Below are 25,397 nucleotides of genomic sequence, written 5' to 3'. Positions count from 1 at the left end.
GAAAAAAAGTTAATTATTGCCATACCGTTGGGACCCAGAAATTACCAATTACAAAACCTCTTGTAACAGTATATCACTGAAAATTTTGCAATTCAGGAGTCAGAACTCATTTCCTCTGTATTCTTTTTCTTTTTTTTTTTTTTTCTTTTAAACCATCTGAATATTGAAAATTGGAAGATGTACTACGGCCTCTTACTTACCAACCCGTGAACAAAAGAAATACAGCTAACCCGTGAACTGTGGCTTCTTCTCTCTCTCTCTCCATCGCACTCCATCTCTGTTTATCCATTACTTCACTATTCCCCCTTTACTTACCAGCCCACCTCTCCTACTTTTCTGCTGCTCTCTTCCTCTTTCGGGCTACTTCTCCATCTCAGCATGGAGTCTCATTCTTTCAGCATCTTTGTTATTTTATTGATCTCAGCTATGTCGGCACCAAAGTTGATCATTGGTTTGACCCCTTGTGATTTTCCGGCAATCTTCAATTTCGGTGATTCGAACTCTGACACCGGCGGTTTATCTGCAGCGTTCGGACAAGCTAGCCCACCTGCTGGAGAAACATATTTCCACACCCCGGCCGGACGATATTCAGATGGACGTCTAGTGATTGATTTCATAGGTACTTGCCTATCTCTTATATGATCTTTTTCTTCGTTTTTTCTTGTACTGTTCAGCTGAACAATTCAGGTTGATAATGACGACGACAGAGTTAGGAGTTAGCACTCTAGACGGAAAAAGAAGGCTTTCGTTAGTACACATTGGGCTGGCGAACAGAATGATAATGCAGTAGCACTAGTATGATATAGGGAGAGAGCATAGTCAAACAACTGAACCACAGAGAGAGAGAGAGAGAGAGAGAGAGAGAGAGAGAGAGGTGGTTTATCCATTAATCGAATTTACAGAGAGGGTAGATCTAATGACACTAAATGACAGAAGCAGGAATCCTTACAAAAGGAGGGAGGACTTGTAGACATTTGCTTGTCGTCTTTTGGGGGTGAGAATCTTAAATTATGAGGAGAGTTTTTTTTAGGATTGATTTCAAATCCGAAGACTGTAAATGAGTTGTATGTAAGTTACGAACAAACACAAAAGAAGGTAAACAAATATGCGATTCTGCTTTCAAAAATCAAGATCAAATCTTTGGTTTAATATATAGAAAGGGATTGACGTTAGTAGGCAGCCAAATCACAAATGGGGATTTAAATCTATCCGTCTTTTGTTACCTAAAAATATATATATTTGTCTCTGCCATGACTCGATAGCCTTTTGCGTAATCTGCTTTGAAGCAAAACACAGAACATGCTTTTATTTTTTTTAATTACTGATTGGAATCGGAATCCACCGACTACATGATTTTGCGGACTGGCAGAGGCGGTCTCTTTCTCGTCTCCTGTATTATTTTGTTTTTATTTTTGATGGGTGTTTTCGTGTATTATCAGATTTACAATTCCACCAACCAAGTTAATCAGCGCTTTTTGATAAATACTTTTAAAAAAAGTGTTTAAAAACCGTTGGTATAGTGATTTTTTTAATAAAAAAGCATTTATTTGACAATATTGTTCGGTTTAAAACGGACTTCTGTGAATATGGTTCAAAACATATAAATCATACCCAATTCATCTCAAAAACCGCCGTTGGAAGTGTTTGATTAAAAACAAATAATAATATAAGAAGAAAGCATAAAGAAAGATGAAGATGGAGTGGTGGGCATCGATATTCGATCCATGTTTTAATGGAAGAATAAGACAAAGATTGGAAATCGTACATCGTTGTAGGCTTGTAGCCTGCCACCTGTGAAGTAATGAAAAGTGAAAATATACGAAGGAGAAAGTGAGAACTTTAGATCTAATGGGGGCATAAAAAATTTAAAACACACCAAATGTAGCCGTGCGAAAGTCCTTATTGAAATGTCTTCTACCAGAATTTTCCTGCAATTCTCTTTTCTCATAAGTTGTTTTACATTTTTTAATTATGCCAATCCTGGCAACAATTTCTGCGCATGGAAAAAGAAATAGAAAATGTGCTCTACTGCTTGCGTATCATCGATTTGATCTGCCACGTGGCTATTGTTTGAAAGAGGAATATAAGATGAGTGTTCTCTTCCACACGTGTTGTAAAGAAATGAAGGCACGTGACATAGATATATATGATGAATGTCTCTTCTTCTTTTGATTGCTTGTTGTTGTCGTTCAGCGGAAAGTGTTGGATTGCCGTACCTGAGCGCTTACCTGGACTCGGTGGGATCTAACTTTACGCATGGAGCCAATTTCGCGACGGCCGGATCCACAATCAGGCCACAGAACACAACTCTCTCCCAGAGTGGCTTCAGTCCCTTCTCCTTGAATGTCCAATACTATCAATTCCACGATTTTCACCAGAGATCCCAAGTTGCTCGTATACGAGGTCCGTCTCCATTTATTCATCTCATTTCATTTGTTCAATGTTGATCTATCCTTTCTCATAATTTTGTATATATATATATATATAGGAGAAGTATTCCAGAAGTTGTTGCCCAAGGCGGAGGATTTCTCTCGTGCCCTCTACGCGTTGGACATTGGTCAGAACGATCTAACCGCCGGTTACTTCCTTAACATGTCCACCGATCAAGTTAGGGCATACATCCCTGATGTTCTGGGTCAGTTCAGTACCATCATCAAGGTGAGTGCCCTTCAATTCATTCACATGCCTCTGCCTCTACTGTCATATATCCAGTAATTAATTTCTAATTTCTACCACACCTTACCACGTACACACGTGCAGTACATATATGATCAGGGAGGAAGATCATTCTGGATACACAACACGGGCCCAGTGGGATGCCTGCCTTACATATTGGACCGGTTGTTGGTCAGAGCGCCGGAAGTGGACAAAGCTGGCTGTGCCACTCCCTACAATGAGGTGGCTCAGTACTTCAACATCAAGTTAAAAGAGACAGTGGTTCAGCTCCGCAATCAACTCCCACTCGCCGCTATCACCTACGTCGACGTCTACTCCGTCAAGTACTCACTCATCAGCCAGGCCGCCAAGCACGGTAACCTCCTGCATCAATTTGGATAGCGGACAATTTGGATTTTGGAAGTAATAGACTAATAATAGTGTGTTGGTTGGTGTGCAGGATTCAAGCACTCTTTGAGTGCTTGCTGCGGGCATGGTGGAAAGTATAATTATAACAGGAACGTGGGTTGCGGAGGAAAGGTTTCAATGCATGGCAAACAGATATTACTGGGGCGTTCATGCAACGATCCCTCCGTTTGGATTAATTGGGACGGAGTTCACTACACTGAGGCTGCCAACAAATGGGTCTTCCAACAAATTGTAGATGGTTCTTTCTCTGACCCGCCCATTCCATTAAAATTTTCTTGCCATAGGCGCTAGACCACATCAATAAATGTGGTCTCTCCCCATTAGTTGATTCCTACTCTCTCCCTCTCTCTCTGTCCATCAACATTTATAATGGTTCCTTTTATTTTCCTTATTAATTGCATTCTGAACAGCCTTGGTATTTAAAATTCAAATTATAAGCATTACTTCTGGTTACACGGGGAATAAACATGTTTTTTTTTCCAATAAGCTACACAACATGGTAATCCATCCTCTAAACCCATAAATCTGTATCCAAATGCAACCTTAGGTGGGATTTTAAGACTCAGTTTGTAAGGAGTATATATACAAATATGTAAAAAGCAAAGTTCTTGTATTTATATTATACAAATTTATATTTATATTCTTTTTAAACTAACCTTAAAATTCAATTTGATACAAAATAATACAATATATATGATTCTAAACTTTATATATTTGTATCTAAACTCCTTTCAAATTAAACCCAAGTCGCAATTACAATCAACAGTAAACCTTACCAATCAGCCGGTTGGCACTTTACCTCATTTAAATAAAATAAGGTGTGTGCTGATCAACAGCCAAAATATCTATCAATCTATGATGCACCTTATTGTCATTTATCTTATGAACACCTAACCGGACTTAATTCAAAGGGGGTTACTCAAAAAAAAATCAAATGGAGTGGGCGGTGGGCCTCACGTCTGGTCCAGTCGCCAGTGCGCAGCACTCCACTTGACAGTCGACAGTGTCACTTTCGAAATTCATATGCACTCAGCCGACACAATGGCTTTATCATAACTCGTGTATTAATATCAAATAACCTCAAAGTGCTATCTAATATTATGTGTTAATCTTAAGCAATTCAATATATCTAAAAATCTTGTTTGTCTTTTTGCGTTTGTCGAGAAAATATCAAGTTCCTTCATTCTGATTTTTTTTTCCTTTTATCGTGTTTTTGTTATCGAATCAAGGTTTTGTTTTTTATATAGATTTCTTACCTCTCTTAATCATCTTTGTTTTACCTAAAAACACTTTTTGAATACACTTGACAATTGGATGGACCTCAATGCGCATCCCTTGCTACCTTTATCCCGACTCCAGAGTCCATACTTTCATAGATGATGATGATACTCATCGTCAAGCAAAAGAATAAAATCCTTTTAAGTTATATTTGGATTCAAGGAAAAAGTAGGGAAAATCAGAGAAGGATAGGGAAATCTTTACAAATTTTGTATAACTTTCCTTATCTTTCCCTTTTTTTTTCTACCTTTTCCTTCAAACCATAGCCTTAGGATTAACCAAGCGCCTTTTTTAAGTTTTAATAATTGACTATAATTGCACTTTTTTCTTTTTATTGTTATCATTGCCACTTCCCATTTTATTTTCTTGTAAATAAGACACTTTAAGTGACTGAACCATAATTGAAATTGAAATTAAAATCAAAATAATTTATTCTTATACTCTGTTTGATTCACATAGGAATCAAAATGGGAATTAGAATAAATTCTGGAGTTCATTCCTAAGGGAAGGGGAGGGAATAGTCATTCACTAAAATGGGGGAATGCTATTCCATCAAAAATGAAAATGAGATTTCAATTTTTCCCAATCCAACAGTTAGAATTGAAATAACCCATTGCAATTCTGTTCCATACTCGTATTACTGTAAACCAAACAAACCCTTAAATGTTACCAGTTAGAGTGTTTGTTTAACTATGCTCCATATAAGATTCCTTGGAATTTATAATTTAAAATGCCAGAGATTGATTTGGGCTCATCCCATTGTCTAAAATGGGGACACACCTAGGCCTTAGGTCTAATATTTGTTCGCAAGGTTTTATTTGAAAGAGTATAAATATAAATATCTACAGTATAAATATATACAGAATAATATAAAATACAAGGTTTTACACTACAAATTCATATTTATACTCCTTCCAAACTGAGCCAAAAAAAATTTGAGAAGCAATGTTTTAAAGACTGACCCGAAGACTGAATCGTTTTGCCTTTGGGTCATGGGTCATCGGTTCTACCAACCAGGTTGAATGGTTCAGACCGTTCTACGTCATCATATATATGTATTAAGTATATATTTTTATATACATATGTATATGTGTGTATAAATATATGTTTATCAATAAATAATGTATAAATATGTTTTAGATATGTTATATGTATTTTTATATTTTTTAACTCAACTTTTAATTCTTTTTTATTTATAAAAATATTGAAAATTGTAATTTGAGGCCAAAAAGGGTTTTTTTGTGAAAATAGCGGGTCAAGGCGCCTATTGCACTTGGGACACATAGATCTCAAAAAATTATCCAAAAAAAAAATCACACTAATTAGACATCGAAATGCAAAGTTATGACTTTTGAAAGTTTGCATATATTGAATGTGCAACTTGCGACCCAGTGATTGGGTGAACAGGTCAACGGTGAACTGACCGGGTTGAACAATTCTTGATCAATTCTATAGTTTTGACTCTCTGATGAGTGTTGACTGAACTGGACCTGGAATCTTGACCGGTTATATATGTAACTATCCCATTGGTTTGCGAGTTCTCTTTCTTCACCTTCAAATGTTCAAAATAGGCATCAGTGCCTCCTTCACAAGAGATAGAGTTGATGATTCCACCGGTAAAAATGGTGGTGATGGCACAACTGGATGGGATGTTGGTTGCTACTTATCATTGCAAATGGCGGTCATCTACGCAAGAGATAGAGGGATAGAGGGAACATCTGTCGTACTTATACATGGGAGACGTTTTCAACACACAATGGGATGTGACTGTAAGGTTGGTATGATTAACATATCCCAAATTCTTTCAAGAACTGGGAACATTACTGACTTTCTGGTCAAATGGTTCAACCGTCTCCATATACACGATTTTTAAACCATGTGCTGGACGGTACTGAACCATACTAATTTTGCATACTTATTTCTAATTTTTTTTTATTGAGTTCCATTTAGAGACATGAGGTGTTTGATAATATTGAAAGGATGTCCGGTACGTGTTTGAAAAACTTTGAAAGATCAGATCTCATTTATGTTAAGGTTAAAAGTATCTTCAATTACGCATGAACTTGCATATCAAGTGTTATGGTATCAGTCTTTGGCCTACCTACACCTCAAACTGGTCAAAACCCTTCATTTAATGTATATGAGAGCCTTGCTTATATAAAAAATATTAAAATTTTGATCTTTGATATTAACAACTATACCACCATACCTTTGAAAAGTAATAATAACTCTGATTTGATAAGAGATGGTTCATGTGTCATGAAACATTTTCAAACGTGTTTCAATGTTATAATAATTAAAAGGGCCTTCTTTTATTTTATATTATAGAGGTTTCATGTTAAACATTTTCAAACGTGTTTCAGTGATTCAGATGGTTTATACTTTATAATAAATTAAATAGGAGCACCATTGGTTCTTAATGCTCTATTTGGTTGCAATGCAAATAAATTTATATTGATGCAAAATTATAACAGTGCAAAATAATTTTAATGTAAATTATGGCCTACTTTTGTGTCAAATTTTAGCTTATTTATTTGATTGCAGTATAAATAAAATAAATTAAGATATAAAGCAGAATAAAATAAAATTAAATGAGAATTTACATTTTTTTTTCATTTGCATTCATGCATTGATACAAGTGCAAATAAAATTGCACTGCAAGGAAACACAGCTTAATAAAAATAAGTCAATGCCAATTGACCACAGGCCAATAATGGCTTACCATCAACCAACAAAGGAAGTTAAGGTCCTGTTTGGCATCATTTTTGCAGAACACGAACATGTTTGGTTCGAAAACATTACAAAAAACACTCTATTCATGTGCTCAGGGCAGGTCTCCATTGAATGGGAAATGCGGTATTTCTATGACATCATTTCAAGTTAATGAATATATGTGGCAGTCTCTTCATGCGTAACCAGGGTGTTTATGTAATTTCAATGACATCCCTAGCTCGTTCGAATGGAATAGTCACTTTCCTTTGGCCCTAATTTGTTCACTACAAGGCGTAGAGCAGAGAGAGAGAGAGAGAGCGCGCGCGCGCGCTTCTCGTCGACTCCCCCTTCTCCAGTGACAAACTGACAATCACTTGGTATGACCGTCGTTAATGCCTCTCTCCTTTTCCTTTTTTATTGTTGAATTTTGTATACCTATACATGTAATATATGTTGGTCGTCGGTGTCGGTTTTCTCCTACCGACATGATCTCTCTATCTTCATTTGTTTCTTTAGAACAAGAAAAATATTCTCATTCATCTTTTTTTCCTTCCGATGCTAATGTTGTTAGACGTCTGTTGCTCTATTAATGGTCTAAACTTTTTGGGCGTTTGATTTGTCAAACGCCTTAATTATTATCAGTAATAACAAGAAACAAAATTTTTGTTCTGGAACATAAATTTTTTCAAGAACAAAAACAGGCAGAAACGAATCAACGATACAAACAGGGCCTAAGAATCCTACGAAATGTGATGGGAGGCATTACTATATGTTAAGATACAAAATGGGTAAGGGTATAAGTCCGGCTGGGTTAGGTTGGGTTGAGGTTAACTCTAACCCAAACCAAGCTGTGGAGGGTGGAACCCCCAACCTTAACCTCTTAATTCAATCCAAAAGCTCTGAATTGTGTTGAAATGGGGTTGGACTTGGATTAGATCGATTTCTTTATTTCTTTGTCAGATGTCTTATTTTCTAGACTCAAAGATAGAGGTCAACTCAGTTTTAGCATTGTTATATATAAATTAAGATAGTTATCATGCTTTAGAAAACGTTTACCTTAAAATTGGTGATATGGTAATGCACATTTATATAGACATATAAGTATATATACATGCGTGTCATATGCATACATATATAAAAATCGGATTCGAGTTGATTCAGATTGGTGAAAGCTTCAACCCTAACCAAACCTGAAATTAATCGGGCTAATCCAGAGCCAAAGTTGCAGCGCAAAAAACGGGGGCATATGAATACTGTTAACTTCAGCATTAAACATGAGATTAATCCAATGAATACTGTTACCTAGTTGATGATAAGGGTGTCAATGGATCAGTTTTGGATTGAATCCCATTCAGTCTAAAATCAATTTGGATGAATTGAACAGATCAATAAGACATATTGGATTGGATCAATCTGATCCAAAATATTTATCAGATTGGATTGGACCTGATCTATCCGTAACAAATTAATTTATATCGGATCAGGTTGGATTAAGCTAATATCTGATCCATTGATATAAGATAATAATGTATGTATCAATGAATCGGGTTTGGGCCGAAACCAATCTAATCAAAATGAATTTTAACAGATTGAATGGTCCAAACATTAAATTGGACCGATCCAAATAATCCAAAACATAAATTGAATTGGACCGATCTAGTCCATTTATAATAGACTCACATTGGACTAAATCTCTGTGGCAGAATTTCTTTGAAAAGCTCCAGAGCTAATCCCATTAATCCCATAGCCGTACACATCATTTTGTCCTCGGTAGAAAAAGCATAGAAATCACAATATAACAATCATAAAAAGAGATCAATACATCAAAACCCAGAATAAAATGGAATAAGCAATGAATTAAACAGAGAAAAAGGAGAAGACAAACTCCATGTGCATGGTTTGTGCATTGCACAGAAACACAAGCTTTTGCAACCATTGACACCCCCTTAAATCACAAAAAAGAAAAAAAAGAAAAAAAAATCTCTTCTTTCTTGTGTCCCATGCAATCGTATCAATATAATAATAAATAAATAGAGAAAGATACCATATCGAGGGAAAATAAAAAACCCAAAAGATATTATACTCACACATCCACGTTCAAACAGATGAGAAGATAAAAAAGAAGGATGGATGTATAGATGGGAGAATTATTGGGCACCGTATGTAGTTGATATATGTTCCACTCTGACCTGTCCAATCATGTCCACTAATTCAGCCCCAGCCTGTAACTAACTTCCAAGTTTCTGCCCAACCCTCTCCTCCTCCCACGTGATGTCCATCTTAGCTTGCTGCTGTTCTCCCTCTCTGCAACTTTAGCTCACTCTTAGACTTACACAATCCGATCTTAATCACCACCATCATCCACTGCTTTTTTTATGTAACTCTTTAGTTTTTCTTTTTGGGCGATCATGCCTATACGATGACGGTATCGGTCATACAATCTGTGTTTTAGCTCATTCAACCTTCCAAGCATAGATAAACAAGCAAAACCCAGATGACCCACCAGAACTATCTCCCTCTGCTGATCCAGAAGTCGGCGTTTGCTGTGATGATAATGGAGTCGGTGCCAACGACGAAGACGGCGGTGACGATGAAGTCGATGTCGATGTGGATGATGATGTTATTGGCTTAAATATGAACAATGCATGCCTCAAACCAGGACTAAATAACCAGTCATGAACATCCCAATACACTTCTACTCTAACTTTATGAACGGAGATGGATTGATTACCTCTGAATTTCCAGTGTAGGTGTTTGACATGGATGGCTAGCTTCCCATCTACCTTTATCTCCAATTCTGGATCGAACCCACCAACACAACTGTTTGTATTAGCACTGCTGCTGCTGCTGTTGTTAAACTCTATGGAGATCTCATGAAGCCTTCCTTTCTCATGAAATTTCACTCTTGAGGTGAATTTCTTCTTGCCAAATATATGCTCCTTCTTTGATACCATGCTGGGCTCAATTAGTGCTGGTCGGCACCCTGTCTTTCTGTAGGCATCTTTTTTTAGATCACCGAGAAGCAATACAACCTCATCTTCGCAGGCAACGGCCACATAGTAATCGGACTGCGGCTCAGTCTCTCCATTGAACTTGGCGGCCTTCAGGTCCCAGAAGATGTCGACGGCTTTACCTTCCACCATAAATCGCTTGGAACCTTGCTTCCTCCAGAAGTACCATGGTTTGAGCTCAACTTTGCAACTGTACTGGTTTTCCCCGTTCGGTCCTTCGACGGAGACGCAGAGGCCGTGGAGTAACAGATTCTTACACCATGTTACTGTGATCATACGGCACTGGCCGGCAATCTTTGTTCTGTATACTGACAGGAAGACGTTCTGACCTGCCTTGGTCACGGCGGCCGGGTCATCGCTCTGCTTTTCGCCGGATAAAAAGCAAGCAGGAATACCAATTGGATCTTGCATCATACCCAAATTTGTTAGAAAAAGAAAAAAAAAAGAACCTATTGTATCGCAAACACCACCGAATTGAATCAGAGAAGAAAGGGGAAAACTGCAAAGCTAAGGCTCAACCGGACTAGATTTAATTGGATTGTAATCCTACCATGAGTGACTCAGAGAAAATGATCATCCAAAAGATCTATCCATAGAAGAGTCAGTGGCGGCATTTATCTTTGGGAAAAGAATAATAGATCCAATTTCCAAACTGGCAATTATAAGACAGAGTGACAGTGAGGGAAGAAGAAGCCTTTATAATATTATTCAATAATCCATAAACGGGTACTCATCTATAAACCTTTGCGCTGATGAATTTGGGTTTCTTTCCCCCCCCCCCTTTTTTTTTTTTCCTTTTTGCCTTCTTTTCTATCAAAACTACTTTTCGAATTCAAGGTGGGTTTTTGCTCCTGTTAACATTTTCATCCCTATTAAATATGCGTTCTCCATGCAAGGTAAAAAAGGAGAGAAGCCCCTTTTCACCAGGTTCGGAGTTCAGATTTCTACGTACGCTGAGTCCTTGGAGGTGCATGTGAAAGATAAGTAAAAGAAAGACCAGTCAAATGAGAATATGCAGAAAAAAAAATAAATGGTTGGATTTCCGATGTGTTTTTTTTTTCAAAATTATATAATTTTGTACACTGGGTTGTGAGGTATCAAGTCTTTTACCCTTAACTTTAACTTAACGTAGGATGTTGCAGAAAAGTAAAGAGTAGGGAGGAATCTAGGGTGTGGCTGTTGCAGAAAAGTCTGAGGAATCTGCGGTTGCAGTTGCAGATCTGGTCGAACTCACAGTGCTCTTATATGCACTTAAGTTTAAGCAGAGTAGTTATTCTTAAAAAAATGGCAAATCAAATGCTAGTAGTGTGTGAGAAACGAGGGAAAATAAATAAACAAGTGTAGCCTTGAATCCGCAGCTCAAAAAGACGAACAAAAACAACTACAAAAAAAAAAGGAAAAATAATGAGATTGGTTACTTATCATTTTGGTGATTATGATTGATTAACGACGCCAATTACGGCCCAAGTAAAATCTAAATGAGCTTGTCTATTTGGTGGCTATAACCTTGTAATTCATATTTCACAACCTCAGATTGATTATCCTGCAAATCAAATGGTAAGCTTTTAATCAGGGATATTTCAACTTTCAATTGGAGAGGTGCGGTTTCAGTTGATTTGAGGTGGATAGACAGAGATACTGTTTCTCTCTCTCTCTCTGGTAATTAGACACTCTTTTTTTATTTTTTTGTATTGATTAGTTGCCTTTGGCTCCCATAGGGGTCTTAATTTAATTTTCATGGCATAATACCACAAACTTTATCTAGCAACATTACACTCTTCTCAAAGAGCGGGGCGAAACCGCATTGAGTCTGGGGCTTACCCTGTTATATGCTAACCGAGCCACCAATTTCTCTCTCTCCGGTAATTAGATAATTAGTCGCCTATCGCTCCCATAGGGAGCCTTAATTTAATTTTCATGGCATAGTACCACAAACTTTATCTAGCAACATTATACTCTTCTCAAAGGAGGATTTAGAGCCGTTAGTAGCGGGGTGAAACCACATTGCGTCTGGGGCTTACCCTGTTACATGCTAACCGAGCCACCTATTTTTTTTTTCTCTCTCTCTCTGGTAACTAGACACTCTTTTTTGGGGTATTGATTAGTCGCCTTTCGCTCCGATAGGGGGCCTTGATTTAATTTTCATGGCATAGTACCACAAACTTTATCTAGCAACATTACACTCTTCTCAAAGGCGAAACCGCATTGCGTCTGGGGCTTACCCTGTTACATGCTAACCGAACCACCACTCGGTTGGTTGGTAATTAGACAGACTGAGACTTTATAGTATGTAGATGCTTCTTTTGAATACCAATCTTTGCCAGTTTCTGAACAATGAATTTCTGCAAAGAAACAGATTGATGCGATTTGTTTGACAGCACTTGTAAGAGGAGAGCCGTTAGTATGTGGATGCTTCTTTTGAATCCCAATCTTTGCCAGTTTCAGAACAATGAATTTCTGCAAAGAAACAGATTGATGCGATTTGTTTGACAGCACTTGTAAGAGGAGAGCCGTTAGTATGTGGATGCTTCTTTTGAATCCCAATCTTTGCCAGTTTCAGAACAATGAATTTCTGCAAAGAAACAGATTGATGCAATTTGTTTGACAGCACTTGTAAGAGGAGAGCAGTGGTCCAGCAAAACATATAATAGCAGTAGTAGTAGAATGATTACACTGGCGTCCACAGGAAAATAAATAAAGAAAGAAAGGAAGAAACAGAAGAGAGTAGAACCAAAACAAGAGAAAAGAACAGAAGGAAAAGAAACAAAAATTCTGGTATTTAGCAAGCATTCGTTTATTAATGTATGTACAGGTACCAAAAAAATGTACAGTACAATCAGAGCTCGTTGCCCACCGTGTTGAATATTTGTACAGTAGAATCAGCAATTAAAGAGAACCACAACATGCACAGTGCTTATCGGCTCTTGAACTGGAATTGCTTTAGGTCAATAATCATCACAGTGATGTCATCCAAGCTTCCCCTACTCACAGCCAGATTAGCTAGCTCCTTACAAGCAGCAATGATCACACCAGTAGTTGATTTCTTCTCATAATGGCTACTATCTTGACTTGAAAGGTTAATCTTCCAGTTATGTTGTTTGATCAGTGAAAGCCTCTGCAATTTTAATGGAGAACTCTGGTTTTCACAACCAAAGTCATCTCTATCTTTCCAATCATCACTTTTCTTCTTATTCCCAATGTTTTCTTCGCTTGGGATCTGGACACTCATAACTTGTTGCTTGATCTGTGAAATTCTCCGCAGCTTTAGTGGAGGACTGATGTTTTCATAACCAAATTCATATCCATCTTCTTGCCAACAATCAACTGAAGATCCTTCATTTTTTGCAACAGAAAATATGCGCTTTGTAGTATCAACAGCTTCCTGATTACCCACCTAAGCAAAGCAGTCAATTTAAAAGATTCAATCTCAAACAAACAAGTATTTTTCAGTCAATTAAACTAGTCTTAAATGTCTAACTATACTTGGCTGGGACCACATGATCTGAAACGAGTAATATGTTACAGAAAGATACTGACAGAAGAAAGGAGAGTAAAAAGACAAAAGAAAAGCTATGTATTCTATTATGTTGAAAAGGGAGCATTGCTCCACATGGCTCAAGATTATAAAGTGAGATCACCCTCCTAGTCCTAGGCAAGGAATGGTTTTGGAAGAAGATTTGGGATCAAGTTCCAACATAATCATATATTCAATTAATCTTAACTGATCATACCAAGTAAACCATTTAAACTTATCATGGAAATTATTACCAATTAAAAAAAATTACCATGGAAATGCAAACAGTGGAGTAATAATGGAAAAGAATTAGTACAGTAAATATTGTGTAAGGAGAGTGTAGATGTTACATGACTATTCACAATGAGTTCCACTTGTAATAAAAAATATTGATCTGTATGAACCAATCATTACCTACAGTGGCACCTCCATAAGAATTTACATGAATTATTTTTCAATATACAGTTTCAGGACTGCATCATAACCTACTTGAACATGTGCTAAACAATAATCCAGCAACTTAAACTCGACCAGGTAATAGGAATGATTAAATAAAGAAATTATTTTCTCCAGAACAATTAGTTCTATTTGAGCATCTAAACAACTACATTATTGTGAGATATTCTAGGATAATTGAAGTCACCTGAAAAGGCACTAAAAGGATCACATAGATGGAATACTCAAAAAACTAGTCATAACCACAGCAATGTCTATAAGAACAGCTTGGTCAAAAATTTAGATGGCCCTGCCAGTGGCCAGTGGGTTCTGCAGTCGGTTTCAATTTGCCAATGAAAACTTGTAAAGAAAAATGAAAATTTAGAAGAAAAAAAAAAAGAAAAGAGATAAAAGAGCATTATGCAACTGAAAAGCAGTAAGAGCACTGTACCAGGCCCTGACGGCTTAACTCTGTTAAATAGCTAGAAGACAGAAAAACTATTAAATCATGAAAGAAAAAGACAAATGAAATAGATTTAAAAAGAAGACAGTAATCTTGAAATTAAACAACTAAAAGAGGCACACGAGAAAACTAAAAGAAGCACAGAAAAAAGAACTTGATACCAGACCAGAAAAGAACCGAGTTTCAAGGATGCATTTATATTTTTTTCAGTGTTAAGTACGGACATTTTGCACAAGCATACCTCCAGAATATTGGTACATTGTTTTCTTTTCTTACTAACCTTTTCCCACAGTCCATCCGAGGCTAAAACAAGAAACTCCATATCAGGAGTCAAATGCAGAATTGTTGTATCAGGTTCTGCCATTACCCAATCCTTCAAATGCAAATCCCCAATGCTCCTAGAAACAGAAAGTATCCCGTGAACTCTCCAGGCTCCCCGGTGAATCTCCACATATCCTCCCTAGCAAAGTTTCAAAAGAATGCATAAAGTCATTTTCATATTCCTATATTGGTCTTTGGACTAACGAGTTTCAACTTCCAAGCAGTAATATCAACTACCTTCCTTTCTATTCTGTTCCTTTCCTCCTCTAGACTGGCTGTATGGTCTTTTGTAAGGACTTCAGCTGAACCACCTCTACAAAGAACTGCTCTGCAGTCTCCCAGATTTGAAACAGCAATATCTTTCCCATCAATCAAGGCAGTTACACAGCAGGAACCACTGCTTAAACCCTGTTACTATTTGCAAAGATCAGATTCACATTTTCATAGAATAGAAACAAGCTAAAAAATGAAAAAAAAAAAATCGGATATAGAAGGATATCAGGTAAGATATTTACATTCTTTCTCTATTTTGTTTTCAATTCATTAAGCTTGAAAAAGAATAGATATATTCACTATCCCTGGAAGGCAATTATAAGACCGAGTTTGAATGATTTTCAAAATTGAAATTTACATAAGTTCATCATCCTGAACTAAGAGGCCAAGACTTTACCAGGTATTGGTTGTTAGGACTATACCAACCTGTGCTAACACCGTTAATAAATTAGATGATGCTTAATGTCACAACCATAAATATATTGTCTTTCAATATAATTAAGGTTAATAAGACCATTAATTTAGAATCATTTATGAAACATTGACAATAACTGATTAGTTTCCACTCTAGATTATAGAACAGAGTTTAAAATTCAACTTAAAAATCTAGCAGGTGCTTCATTCACATAATCCATAATCTACTTAGGCCATACATGTCAATGAAAATACAACAGAAGAATGGTCATCCAACAAAAATCATTTTGAGTACTTGGGGATCTCTCAAGTACCACTGTAGAATGTATTTACGGACCATCTCCATCAACAGCAGTTCAATGATAAAAAGACTGGATCCGACCAATTTTGTGGCCAACCATTGGAAAGGATGATACACCCACAATATGTTCCTAGCAGAGTAGCAGTCCATATCACTTCCTGTGAAATTTTGCCAGCTTTTGGTCCACAGTCCAAAGCAGGCAATTGACTTCCAATTTGTTCCTTATCTTTTAGCAACCCAAAAGTTAGATAACTAATTCAGTTTCCCAGAGTCCTAGGACAACAGGTCATCTATTTGAGTTAATAAAAGGAGATTATTGCAACCAATTTACCCAGTTTATTGCTAAGCTCTGTTTTTCACAGGCATTCATAAAATTTCCTTCGCAAAAGATGCCCTGAAAGCATATACAACAGTATAATGTTTGGTTGGAAAAACAAGACTAAGAATAATGCTTGTTCAATACCAGGACTCAAGTCCTGGTTTCAGTGCAAGTCCCCAACAAGTGTGTTGGCATATCTAGCTGCAGGGTGTAATACCAGATTTTAGCAAAACCATATATGGTAGCAGCTTTTATAGACCAGAAACAACAAATAAGATGCAAAAAGGTTGAGATCATGGTGCATCTTGGGTACCCGAATTTAAGAACTTAAACTAAACCGGGCATGGGTTAGGGTCCGGGCCCATTCAAGAGGCATGTGGTTCATTTCACAAGGCATGTTCTGGTTTCTTCCATTTTCTTCATCTTTTCGTGAAGGGGCATACTTACATTTCAACAGTATAAATTCAGGAAATGAAGTTATCAAAATTACAATTACTTGTTTCACAAAGTCCTGGTCCGTCTTCAGATACCCAGCTTTGATGGCGTCCTCCTTCCCCGTGTCTTCCCTGTGTTTCTCGAGCATTTCGAGTATATTAATATGCAAATTCTCCGCAACAAAGTCTGCTGCTTTTTTTCCTCCATGTCCATCATAGACGCCATAGAAACCCTGCATCGAAACAAACAAAATCTTACCATGTTCCTGGAAACACACGTGTAATTTCCGCAAGCAACAAGAGTAATACAATATTGGTTATAAAAATCTGGATCAGAAGGTAACAATCTGATGAAGAAGAGCTATACCCTGTTCCGCAGAATTGTCAAAACCAAATTCAAATTCTTGCACCTCTTAAAGACAGATAAACAAAATTCGGAAAACACAAATAGGAGAAAAGAAGAGAAAAGCAGATAAAGCAGATCTCTTGTGTGATTTTGTTTTCTTTTCAAAGAAAGTGTAATCGGTATACCTTATTGGAATCCCCGCATAAGCGCGAAACGATCTTGTAAGTATCCTCCATGACTTTTTTCTTCCCTTTGATTGAAAAAACCCCAACTTCCGCCCCGTCGAAACTGTTTGTTTCGTGTTCAACAACCTTGTCCCTGAAATTGAGTTTATCGGGATGAATTTCCCGTAAGACCCGTGAGATGTCGATCCTGGGTGGTCTTTTCCTCTTCAAAGAACAACACGAAGATGTAGTTGAATTAGTAGAGTTGGAGAATGAAGACGAAGAACTGAAGTGCTCGACGTTATTCATACTGGTATCTTGCGAATGTGATAAACTGCTGTGTTTTGGTTCAGTAAGTTGAGCAATAAATACATTGTCTGGTGGCTTCTGGATCTGGTCTCTATCTACTGTATCTGTAATGCTTGCCATTGCGTGTGTGAACTGTGAACGAGAGAGAGAGAGAGAAGGGAGGAGGGGGTTCCAACTTCCAACGGCTATAAAGTAGAAATAAGGGGAGAAAGTCGGGCAGTAAATGGGGAAGTTGAGAGGTCCAAGTTGAAAACAAATTTTCGAGGTGGAGACCCTTCAGTTTCAGGCGGGCCTTGACTCTTTCGAGAGAGGGAGAGAAAATCAGAGAATGTAGACTGCAAGTGTAGCGAGGGATTCAACGGAATTGTTACCACGCCGAGCCGTTAGGGTTTAGTCAAAAAAGTTTGAAGAAGTGGTGAGGGAGGGACCGAGCCACGGAACCAATCAATGCAAGTCGGGGTACAACTTGGGCGGGCTAAAAGTTTGAATATGTCCACCTCCATTCGAGACCGGATCTGCGCCTCAGACGCGCTTTATAATTACATCCAATATTTCCCGTACTTTTAAGTCATTATTCACGAAAAATATTCACAATGCACGGTGAATGTGCATGTCTCCCTCCATCCACCCCAAGCCCGAGTCCGAAGCAGTATAAAGTTATAAACCGATAACTCGGAGTTGTCACGGTTGGACCGGTTGGTAGCGCAGAGATTATATTCAGGATCCATTAAGGTGGAGAGCCCTTGCAACGAAGAACCATGAACACATATATTGACTTTGAACCATCTTATTGATGCATTGTTTTATTTTTCTTAAGTTGTAACACAAATCATCCAAATACCAAAAGTATAAACACTTCAGCATATCATTACCCCATAACCACAACCGAAGTAAATCTGTACATGGTGTCCACGTGGTAAGTTGTTGAACCATTTATTTTTTGTGAGAAGGAATATAATATTAGAGACCCACCATAAAAGAACGTTTAACGTTATACGAGTCGGCCGTCCAGTTAACCCATACCACCAGCATTTCTCGTCGGAAAGAGAAGACGAGAGGTGGGAGAAAAGTTAAGTCAATTCCGGGTGCCCCTCACCGTACGGCTGTTGCCAATTTGCCATTACAGTAGGCTTGAAAATTATGGGCCTTCGCGCCATGCGGATATTGAGAAGACATATTCACGAGTTAAGTGGTAGAATTAAGCAACTAGCATTCTGGTAGAATTACACTTATAAAGCCCATTTGGGAGGATTTGGGCGTTGTTTGGGTTGTATTGACCTAGGCGGCGTTTGGTAATGTGGTTTTGCCATGTTTCATCCCGTTCTGGAATGAGCTACATTACATCAAAACTCAAAAGTGTGGTTCATTTTAGAACGAGCCGTGGTCTCTTATTCCCTATTTCTGATTTCTCACCATGGCGCATAACATATTTTTTTATTGTAGCTCATCCCAGAATACACCTCCTATAGAATGCGTGATGCATTCCTGAACCAATGTTACATGGTTGATCTTGTCAATAGTTATCTACATGTTTTAAAGATTAAGTCATACATGTGTAAAGATGAACTATTTCAAACTGTGAATTTGGAAATGGATCATTTAATTAGTTATAGTTTGTTTTATGATATCTACTATTTAGATAACCATATTAATTCTAGAGTTAATATATACTTGCATTAATAGACTGCATGATGATTCATGATAATTTTATAGACTGCATGGCCTTTTATAGACCTGTTCATGGGCCGGGCCGGGCCGGGCTTTCACTCTGAATTAACAGAATTTTCTAAGACCTGAGCCCGGTTCTCATAAAAAGCCCGAAGCCCGGGCTTGGGCCCGAGCCCAAAATTTAGCCCATACTGTTAGCGGCTGAATAGAGAGAGAGAGAGAGATGATAAAGAAAAGAATAAAAAATGTATATATTAAATTATAAATATATATTTTAATAAATATTATATTATTTATATATTTTATAAAATATATAATGCTGAGTCGGGCCAGCCTGGGCTTTTTTGACAAATCCCGAGCCCGGCCCGAAACACAATCGGGCTTACTATGTTAGGCCCAAGGTCAGGCTTGCAGGCCTAATTACATGACCAAGCCCGATTGGGATGCAGGCCGGGGTGGGCCATCGGGCTACCCGTCCCATGAACAGGTCTAGCCTTTTTGTGTGATGATGCATCATTCAAATTATAGAATTATATGCACTAAACCTTGACTTCTAAAAGAATGCATTTATTAGATAAAATGTTGATCTGGGATTTGTCTGTTCTATTAATGATTCATTATAACTTATGGGTTGCACAGCCTTTGTATCGATGATGCATCATTCAAATTTTCTGCCCTATCAACTTTTGATGGTTGATAGTGGCCTACTAAAGTGGTAATTGGGTCATTGAGAATTAGGCTTCGATTCCAAAGAAGAAAACTTGAGAAATGACTACCACATAGGGGAGTAATAAAAATATAATAATTGAAATAAATACAATCTAAATCCGTTAAGGAGAATGAGGATAATGAAAATCCATTGGAATACACCATGCTAATATAGTGTATTCAGCGAAAAGTCAATTTCTTATTTCAACGCAAGTCTTTTTGGGCATTGCGGGTTTTTCATCAAACAGACAAACATAGCTTCACAACTTTCCAGTGTAATAATGTCAAAAGCCGCTTCGTGAAAAGCGCTTCATGGACATATTTGCATTATCATTGTGGTTTCGGAAGAATCGGAACTAAAGGAGTTTAATTGTAACTTATAACAAGACTTTAGAACGAAGGGAGTTCTCATCACTAATCAGTACCACCTCCTGCACCTACATTAGACTAATATTTTCAGAACCAAAGACAACATTGATCAAACGTAAAGAAAAAGGTTTGATCTTAGGATTTCTTGCTCCACGGCTTCAAGAAAAGGTCATTACTACCAAAAGTTAGTCAATCTTCATGTTCTTAACTATAATCAATGAATATGCATAGGTCCCACAGAAAACAAATTTTCCAAAGATTATCATTTTCATAGTTAATCGATACTACCCAAGAGGGTCGGTAAGTTGTTTATCCACCCACAAAAACGGAATCTATTCTTGCCTCGTGTGTGGTGCACATGACACTTGCTTTAAAGGTTACCCATGAGAACCACTTGTCGGAAAAATGAACAAGGCCTAAATGTATTTGACTTGTTTTAGAGTTGAAAGGCAAAGTTAGGATTATGAAAATTCTACTAATCCGACCATAAAAGTTATTAGGGTCATAATGGCCATTAAATGTTTCCAAAAACCTAAAAGCGATGGAAGGGACCTAGAAGTCCCTTTACCCAAATAAAAAACATTTATGTTGCATTTGTTTGTGGCATAAATACCGGACTGGTGTTATATTACACTTAGGCCTTGTTCGTTTTTCTATAAGTTATTTACACGGGTAAATGTAGTTATCTTGGTAAGTTTTTCGTGAAAAACACTTATCCGAGTAAGTGCATTTATCCATATTCTTTAATTTCTCATGTAAATAAGGGATTGACCATTTTAGCCACAAAAATTTATTATTAAAAGGGATATTTTTGCCCCATTCAAGTGTTGGCAACTTCCCCCTAGGTGGGAAAGTTATTTACCCACCTAAGAGATACGTATCACTTATAAACTTTCCCTAATCTCCACATAAATCTGAAAAATGAACATAGGATTTTTGGTCAATGGGAATCAAAATCCCATTGACCAACTTTCCTCCCTCTCAAAATCCAAAAACAGAACATCCTCTCAGGTCCAATTTTATAGCCATTTGGATGGAGAATAATTAAACATTGAAAATCGATTTAAAATTCTACGCACACCAAGTTTTACATCAATAAACAGTATAAATGCAACTTAGGTAAAAACGATGCAAAAATTTATATCGATAATCTTCATTTTCATTTAACACCTTTAAACCAATCGATGTATAACTTCAACTATGTAAAATTACATTTACACCACTTTCAAGCGCAGCCTAAGAGAGTTTTAAGGGCAGGTCAAATTTTTTAGGAGGTTTAAGGCATTCTAAAAAATCGAGTTTTTATTTCCGGGCTTCTGTTTTATGGGACTATATGGCTACACCTACACCTACACAAATAAAAAAAAATGGAGAAGTACACTACAGCCCAATGCAGAATTCTGAAATTACAGCCCCCCATAGTCTACTAGTAGCCCCCCTCCCCCTATAAACTGCATCCTGCCCGTAAATTTGGCATCAATCCACTATCAGGATTCATCCCTTGTACGGTGGGGATAAGAATTATGAGCTGGACTGATCAGTCATTCTCCTTAAAAAAGTGGCTACACCTACACAAAATGAATAGGCAGCTAGCCATCCCAAAACCATAGCCTCCCAACTTGGGCAAAGACGGGAATCAATATCAAGCCCCTACCATGGGGAATATTTGGCTGCACAGTAGGATCTTTTGCCAAGAACACATGGTATATATTGATAGTTGTTCAAATTCGATCATTTCAATTTAACATCCCATTAACGAAACACCAAGGGATGTGAGATCTATTCCTGTTGTTGCGGGTTTAGGGTTGGGGGATGGGCTACCCTACTGTAGTCTCATAAAAAAACTTTAATTTTTAGTCTCAATTCTAAATTAATCATTACTGAGTTTAGGATCTCTTATTAACAAAAATACATTCCAACATCCTACCAATATGAAACAACGCTAGACATCTCACCATGAGACTGGAATCCATCACAAAAATAGGACTCGCATCATATTAGTCAGTTTGGATCACCTGCCAACAAAACACATTCCAACCCTCTACTAATATGATCTCACAGATACATCTCATACATGGCGGGTCCCAATCTCATGGTGAGATGTGTGGTGTTAGACCAAATTGATAGAGAGTTGGAACGTGCTCTATTGGCAGAAGATCCCAAGCCCAAGTGGTACTTTGGATGTCTTGAACTCATCTTCGTTTATGTCAAGGCGTACTTGGATTCAAAATGTACCATGTCATTCGAATTATAGTACTCCGGCTTAGATATGTAAGCATTATTAAAGTGAAAAAGAAAGGAATTTCCTAATTAGTACTTTGTATTTGAAGCCTAGTGTCACTTTGATTCCTAAACTTAATAATTCAGTATTCCAAATTCTCAAAATGTATCAATTTAGTAGTTGATGTTAATAATCTGTTAACTAGTTGTTAACTGGCATTTAAAAATATACAAATGCCCCTTTATAGTGGTGACTCCAACTTTATTGAGAAGAGACAAGAATTTGCAAATATTGGCATGAGGGGCGGAGCTAGGGGACCCAGGGGAGCCATGACCCCACTTGCTCAAGACTCTCAAGCACAAAAACATTATCAAGTTTTACACCTCGTGGGTCGACACCAAACACGAAAACATCAACTTCACCGAGATTTTCACGTCCGGAACATTACGCCAGTGGGTTTTCTTTTCTGTCTATTCACCTTTTCTTCTACTTTATTTCTTCTTCTGAGCTTCAATGTCGTATTTTTATAGGTATCGTAAGAAACACAAGAAAGTCGATACGAGAGCGTTGAAGAATTGGTCAAGGCAGATTTTGGAGGGTCTTCTCTATCTTCACAGTCATGACCCACCGGTCATCCATCGAGACTTAAAGCGCGATAATATTTTTGTTAATGGCCACCATGGCGAAGTTAAAATAGGTGACCTTGGATTGGCTGCTATCCTTTACAAGGCTCGTTCTGCTCATACTGTTATTGGTGAGCACCAACTAGTTCCTTGGAACGAAGTGGTAGAAAGCCTTTTTACGAAAAAGCAGATAAATGGCATTCCTGTGTGTAGGGAACCCGGAGTTCATGGCACCAGAGCTTTACGAGGAAGAATACAATGAACTTATGCCTTTGGCATGTGCTTATTGGAGTCGGTGACGTTTGAGTATCCCTACGTTGAATGCGCCAATGCAGCTCAAATTTACAAGAAAGTGACATCAGTAAGCCGACCTACATTCCTAGCCTATTTTCTTTTCTTGCAATTGCTGCTCCTTTGGGTTGTGTTTATCTGCCTTGCATACTCACTCTCAGAATGTTTTCTATCCATGCCTGTTACTCTTGAAACTCTTGAATGGTCATATGAAGCTATAAAAATTTAATCCTCCCCCCCTCCCCAAACAATAATAAAGTTAACCTCAAATATATTAATCTTCATGTTTCTATATGCATAAAATGAAACAATTTCTGTTTATGATGAAGCCATCCAGACTGCGTATATCGTTGGATATCACATAGATGAAAATCCAGACTGTCAAATGACAGATTTCATTTGCCAGTTCTCATGTGGATATTTTTTTACATGTATGAAATATGTTTCCTGATTTCCTCCAGTCCTGGTCACTCCTTTGGATTGGCCACATTCTCAAAAGTTTATTGTTGTTTATAGTAAGTGGCTAGATAATCATCCGTGATCTTTACTGCTGGATTGTGTCTGGTTCTCTTAGGGAATCAAGCCTGCACCGTTAGCAAACGTGAAGGATCCTGGACTAAGAGCATTTATAGAAAAATGTATTGCAAATGCATCTGAGAGGCTGTCTGCCAGAGAGCTATTGATGGATCCTTTTCCCCAATCAAATGGAGAGAATGAAAGCATAGGCTGTGTCTTTACGAGACAGTCCCAGTCACTCAGGTAAAAATTTCAGGGCACCTTTACATTTAAAGGAGCCTGACTTCCAACCTCACCTGTTTCTGTTTAGAGAACTCAAGGCCTTTTTACCCACATTTTACCATAGCAAATGCAGATCATGTTGGGATTGGTACTCCAATTTATATGGATAGTGCCCCTGAGGTGAGTCGAGACTTCATGGTGGAAGGTCGAAGGAAAGATGTTAAAAAAGCATTACACATCCACTGGTTGTCCAGCTTTCTTTTTGTTTCCCTAGCTCAATTTTACTTTTTTTTTCCCCCTTCTCAATTCAATAAGATTTTTGTTAACATGCTACTGATAAGTTTTCCATCGGATAAGCAGGTCAAATCCGCAATATCCACTTTCCATTTGATATTGAGGCCAATAAGCAGGAGGATGAAACCCTGGATGATGAGATAATGAGGGGAAAAAAAGACATTGCTATGCCTGACAATTTAGATGCCTTCAACAATCAAGATGGAAAACATGGTGGTGTGGTTCCGCTGGAGCAGCATTGTATGGACAACAATTTAGAAAAAAATTCAAATTGTCATGCAGAATTTACAGCATCTGTTGGCGGAGCAGCAGAAGGAGCTAAATGAACTCAAAAGGAGGCATGAACTGTCCATAGCAGATCTCTTAAAGGAACTACCTCTGGAAACTTATGGTAGAGTTATTAGTATGTACCACTTGAAGGTTCCTGATTATATGTTACACAGTTAGTTACACTGGTATTCTGAGCATTCTTCATATTCAGAGTCCTTACAAATGAATATTTTTCCATCTCATATGTACTTAAATTTCCTACAAACAACAATTGGGATGATTCCTTGCTCATACGGTCATACCTATTTCCAACAAGGGGGCTGTAGATCCACCAGAAAGCTCCAACATTCTTGGCATGGTTGGGAGAATTGAGAAGCAGAATTCATTAACTTAAAGTTATGTCAAAGGACCAATCTGCAGAGGTAAGTCAAACTTTTTGGAAGAGAAGGGCAATTATAAATTCCCAACACAGGTATTTCTGTAATTTTAGGGGATACTGCTAGATGGTAGGTTAGATTAGTGAAGAGAACTCCCCTGAATGCTGAATCAAAAGAGCTTGGTAGAAGGGGTGTGACAAGATGTACATTCTCGCTTATGATGATGCTGGGAAAAGGCTTCAGTCAGATAAAGCCTATACATCTGGAAGAATTAACAACTTATCATAATCAGGTTTTCTTTTAGTTTGATGACCTTGTACATAATTATGTTGGGTGTATACTGTACAGGAGTTATTACATTGAAATTTTGATTTCACATGTTGTTGTGTTTGTTCCAATTTGTTTCATTTCATTGCATGGTCTTCTCTTAAGAAAGGCCAGTGATTCACCAGTACTTTGA

At 37.6% G+C, this 25,397-nt stretch overlaps 2 protein-coding genes and 1 pseudogene across 3 annotated transcripts; 2 read left to right on the top strand and 1 right to left on the bottom strand.

Moving 5' to 3' along the window:
- On the top strand, positions 1–3,550 carry LOC148853736 (GDSL esterase/lipase At3g26430-like). Of its 2 annotated transcripts, XM_088985535.1 has the most exons (6): positions 1–451; positions 527–619; positions 2,194–2,403; positions 2,489–2,658; positions 2,761–3,031; positions 3,116–3,550. In XM_088985535.1, exons 1-6 carry the CDS (start codon positions 379–381, stop codon positions 3,373–3,375), a joined length of 1,077 nt encoding a protein of 358 aa, XP_088841661.1. In that variant the 5' UTR covers positions 1–378; the 3' UTR covers positions 3,376–3,550. The 2 variants fall into 2 exon arrangements, with proteins under 2 accessions (XP_088841661.1, XP_088841660.1); XM_088985534.1 differs by having other exon boundaries at positions 1–619.
- A 5,360-nt stretch (positions 3,551–8,910) lies between these two features.
- LOC148853735 (uncharacterized) lies at positions 8,911–17,839 on the bottom strand. Its single transcript, XM_088941624.1, has 6 exons — positions 17,091–17,839; positions 16,622–16,792; positions 15,056–15,226; positions 14,778–14,957; positions 13,014–13,479; positions 8,911–10,480 (listed from the first exon to the last, which is right to left on the bottom strand). Exons 1-6 carry the CDS (start codon positions 17,496–17,498, stop codon positions 9,528–9,530), a joined length of 2,349 nt encoding a protein of 782 aa, XP_088797750.1. The 5' UTR covers positions 17,499–17,839; the 3' UTR covers positions 8,911–9,527.
- A 4,358-nt stretch (positions 17,840–22,197) lies between these two features.
- On the top strand, positions 22,198–24,616 carry LOC148853734 (putative serine/threonine-protein kinase WNK3; annotated as a pseudogene).
- Positions 24,617–25,397: the final 781 nt, after the last annotated feature.

The sequence above is a fragment of the Nelumbo lutea genome, chromosome 4, assembly GCF_056320005.1.
Source record: "Nelumbo lutea isolate HS-2025 chromosome 4, American lotus-T2T, whole genome shotgun sequence".
In the NCBI taxonomy this organism is placed as follows: domain Eukaryota; kingdom Viridiplantae; phylum Streptophyta; class Magnoliopsida; order Proteales; family Nelumbonaceae; genus Nelumbo; species Nelumbo lutea.
The sequence above is the reverse complement of the archived record's forward strand: the minus strand, read 5'-3'. Positions and strand labels throughout refer to the sequence as shown.

Excerpts from the sequence above, each read along its gene's own strand:
- LOC148853736 (XM_088985534.1), top strand. The coding sequence starts at position 379 with ATGGAGTCTCATTCTTTCAGCATCTTTGTTATTTTATTGATCTCAGCT. Across the intron at positions 2,404-2,488 it reads CCAAGTTGCTCGTATACGAG|GAGAAGTATTCCAGAAGTTG; the intron begins GTCCGTCTCCAT and ends ATATATATATAG. Across the intron at positions 3,032-3,115 it reads CAGCCAGGCCGCCAAGCACG|GATTCAAGCACTCTTTGAGT; the intron begins GTAACCTCCTGC and ends GTTGGTGTGCAG.
- LOC148853735 (XM_088941624.1), bottom strand. The coding sequence starts at position 17,498 with ATGGCAAGCATTACAGATACAGTAGATAGAGACCAGATCCAGAAGCCA. Across the intron at positions 15,227-16,621 it reads ACCAGGACTTTGTGAAACAA|GGTTTAAGCAGTGGTTCCTG; the intron begins GTAATTGTAATT and ends AAATAGTAACAG. Across the intron at positions 10,481-13,013 it reads TGACCTAAAGCAATTCCAGT|GTATTCCTGCTTGCTTTTTA; the intron begins TCAAGAGCCGAT and ends AAGATCCAATTG.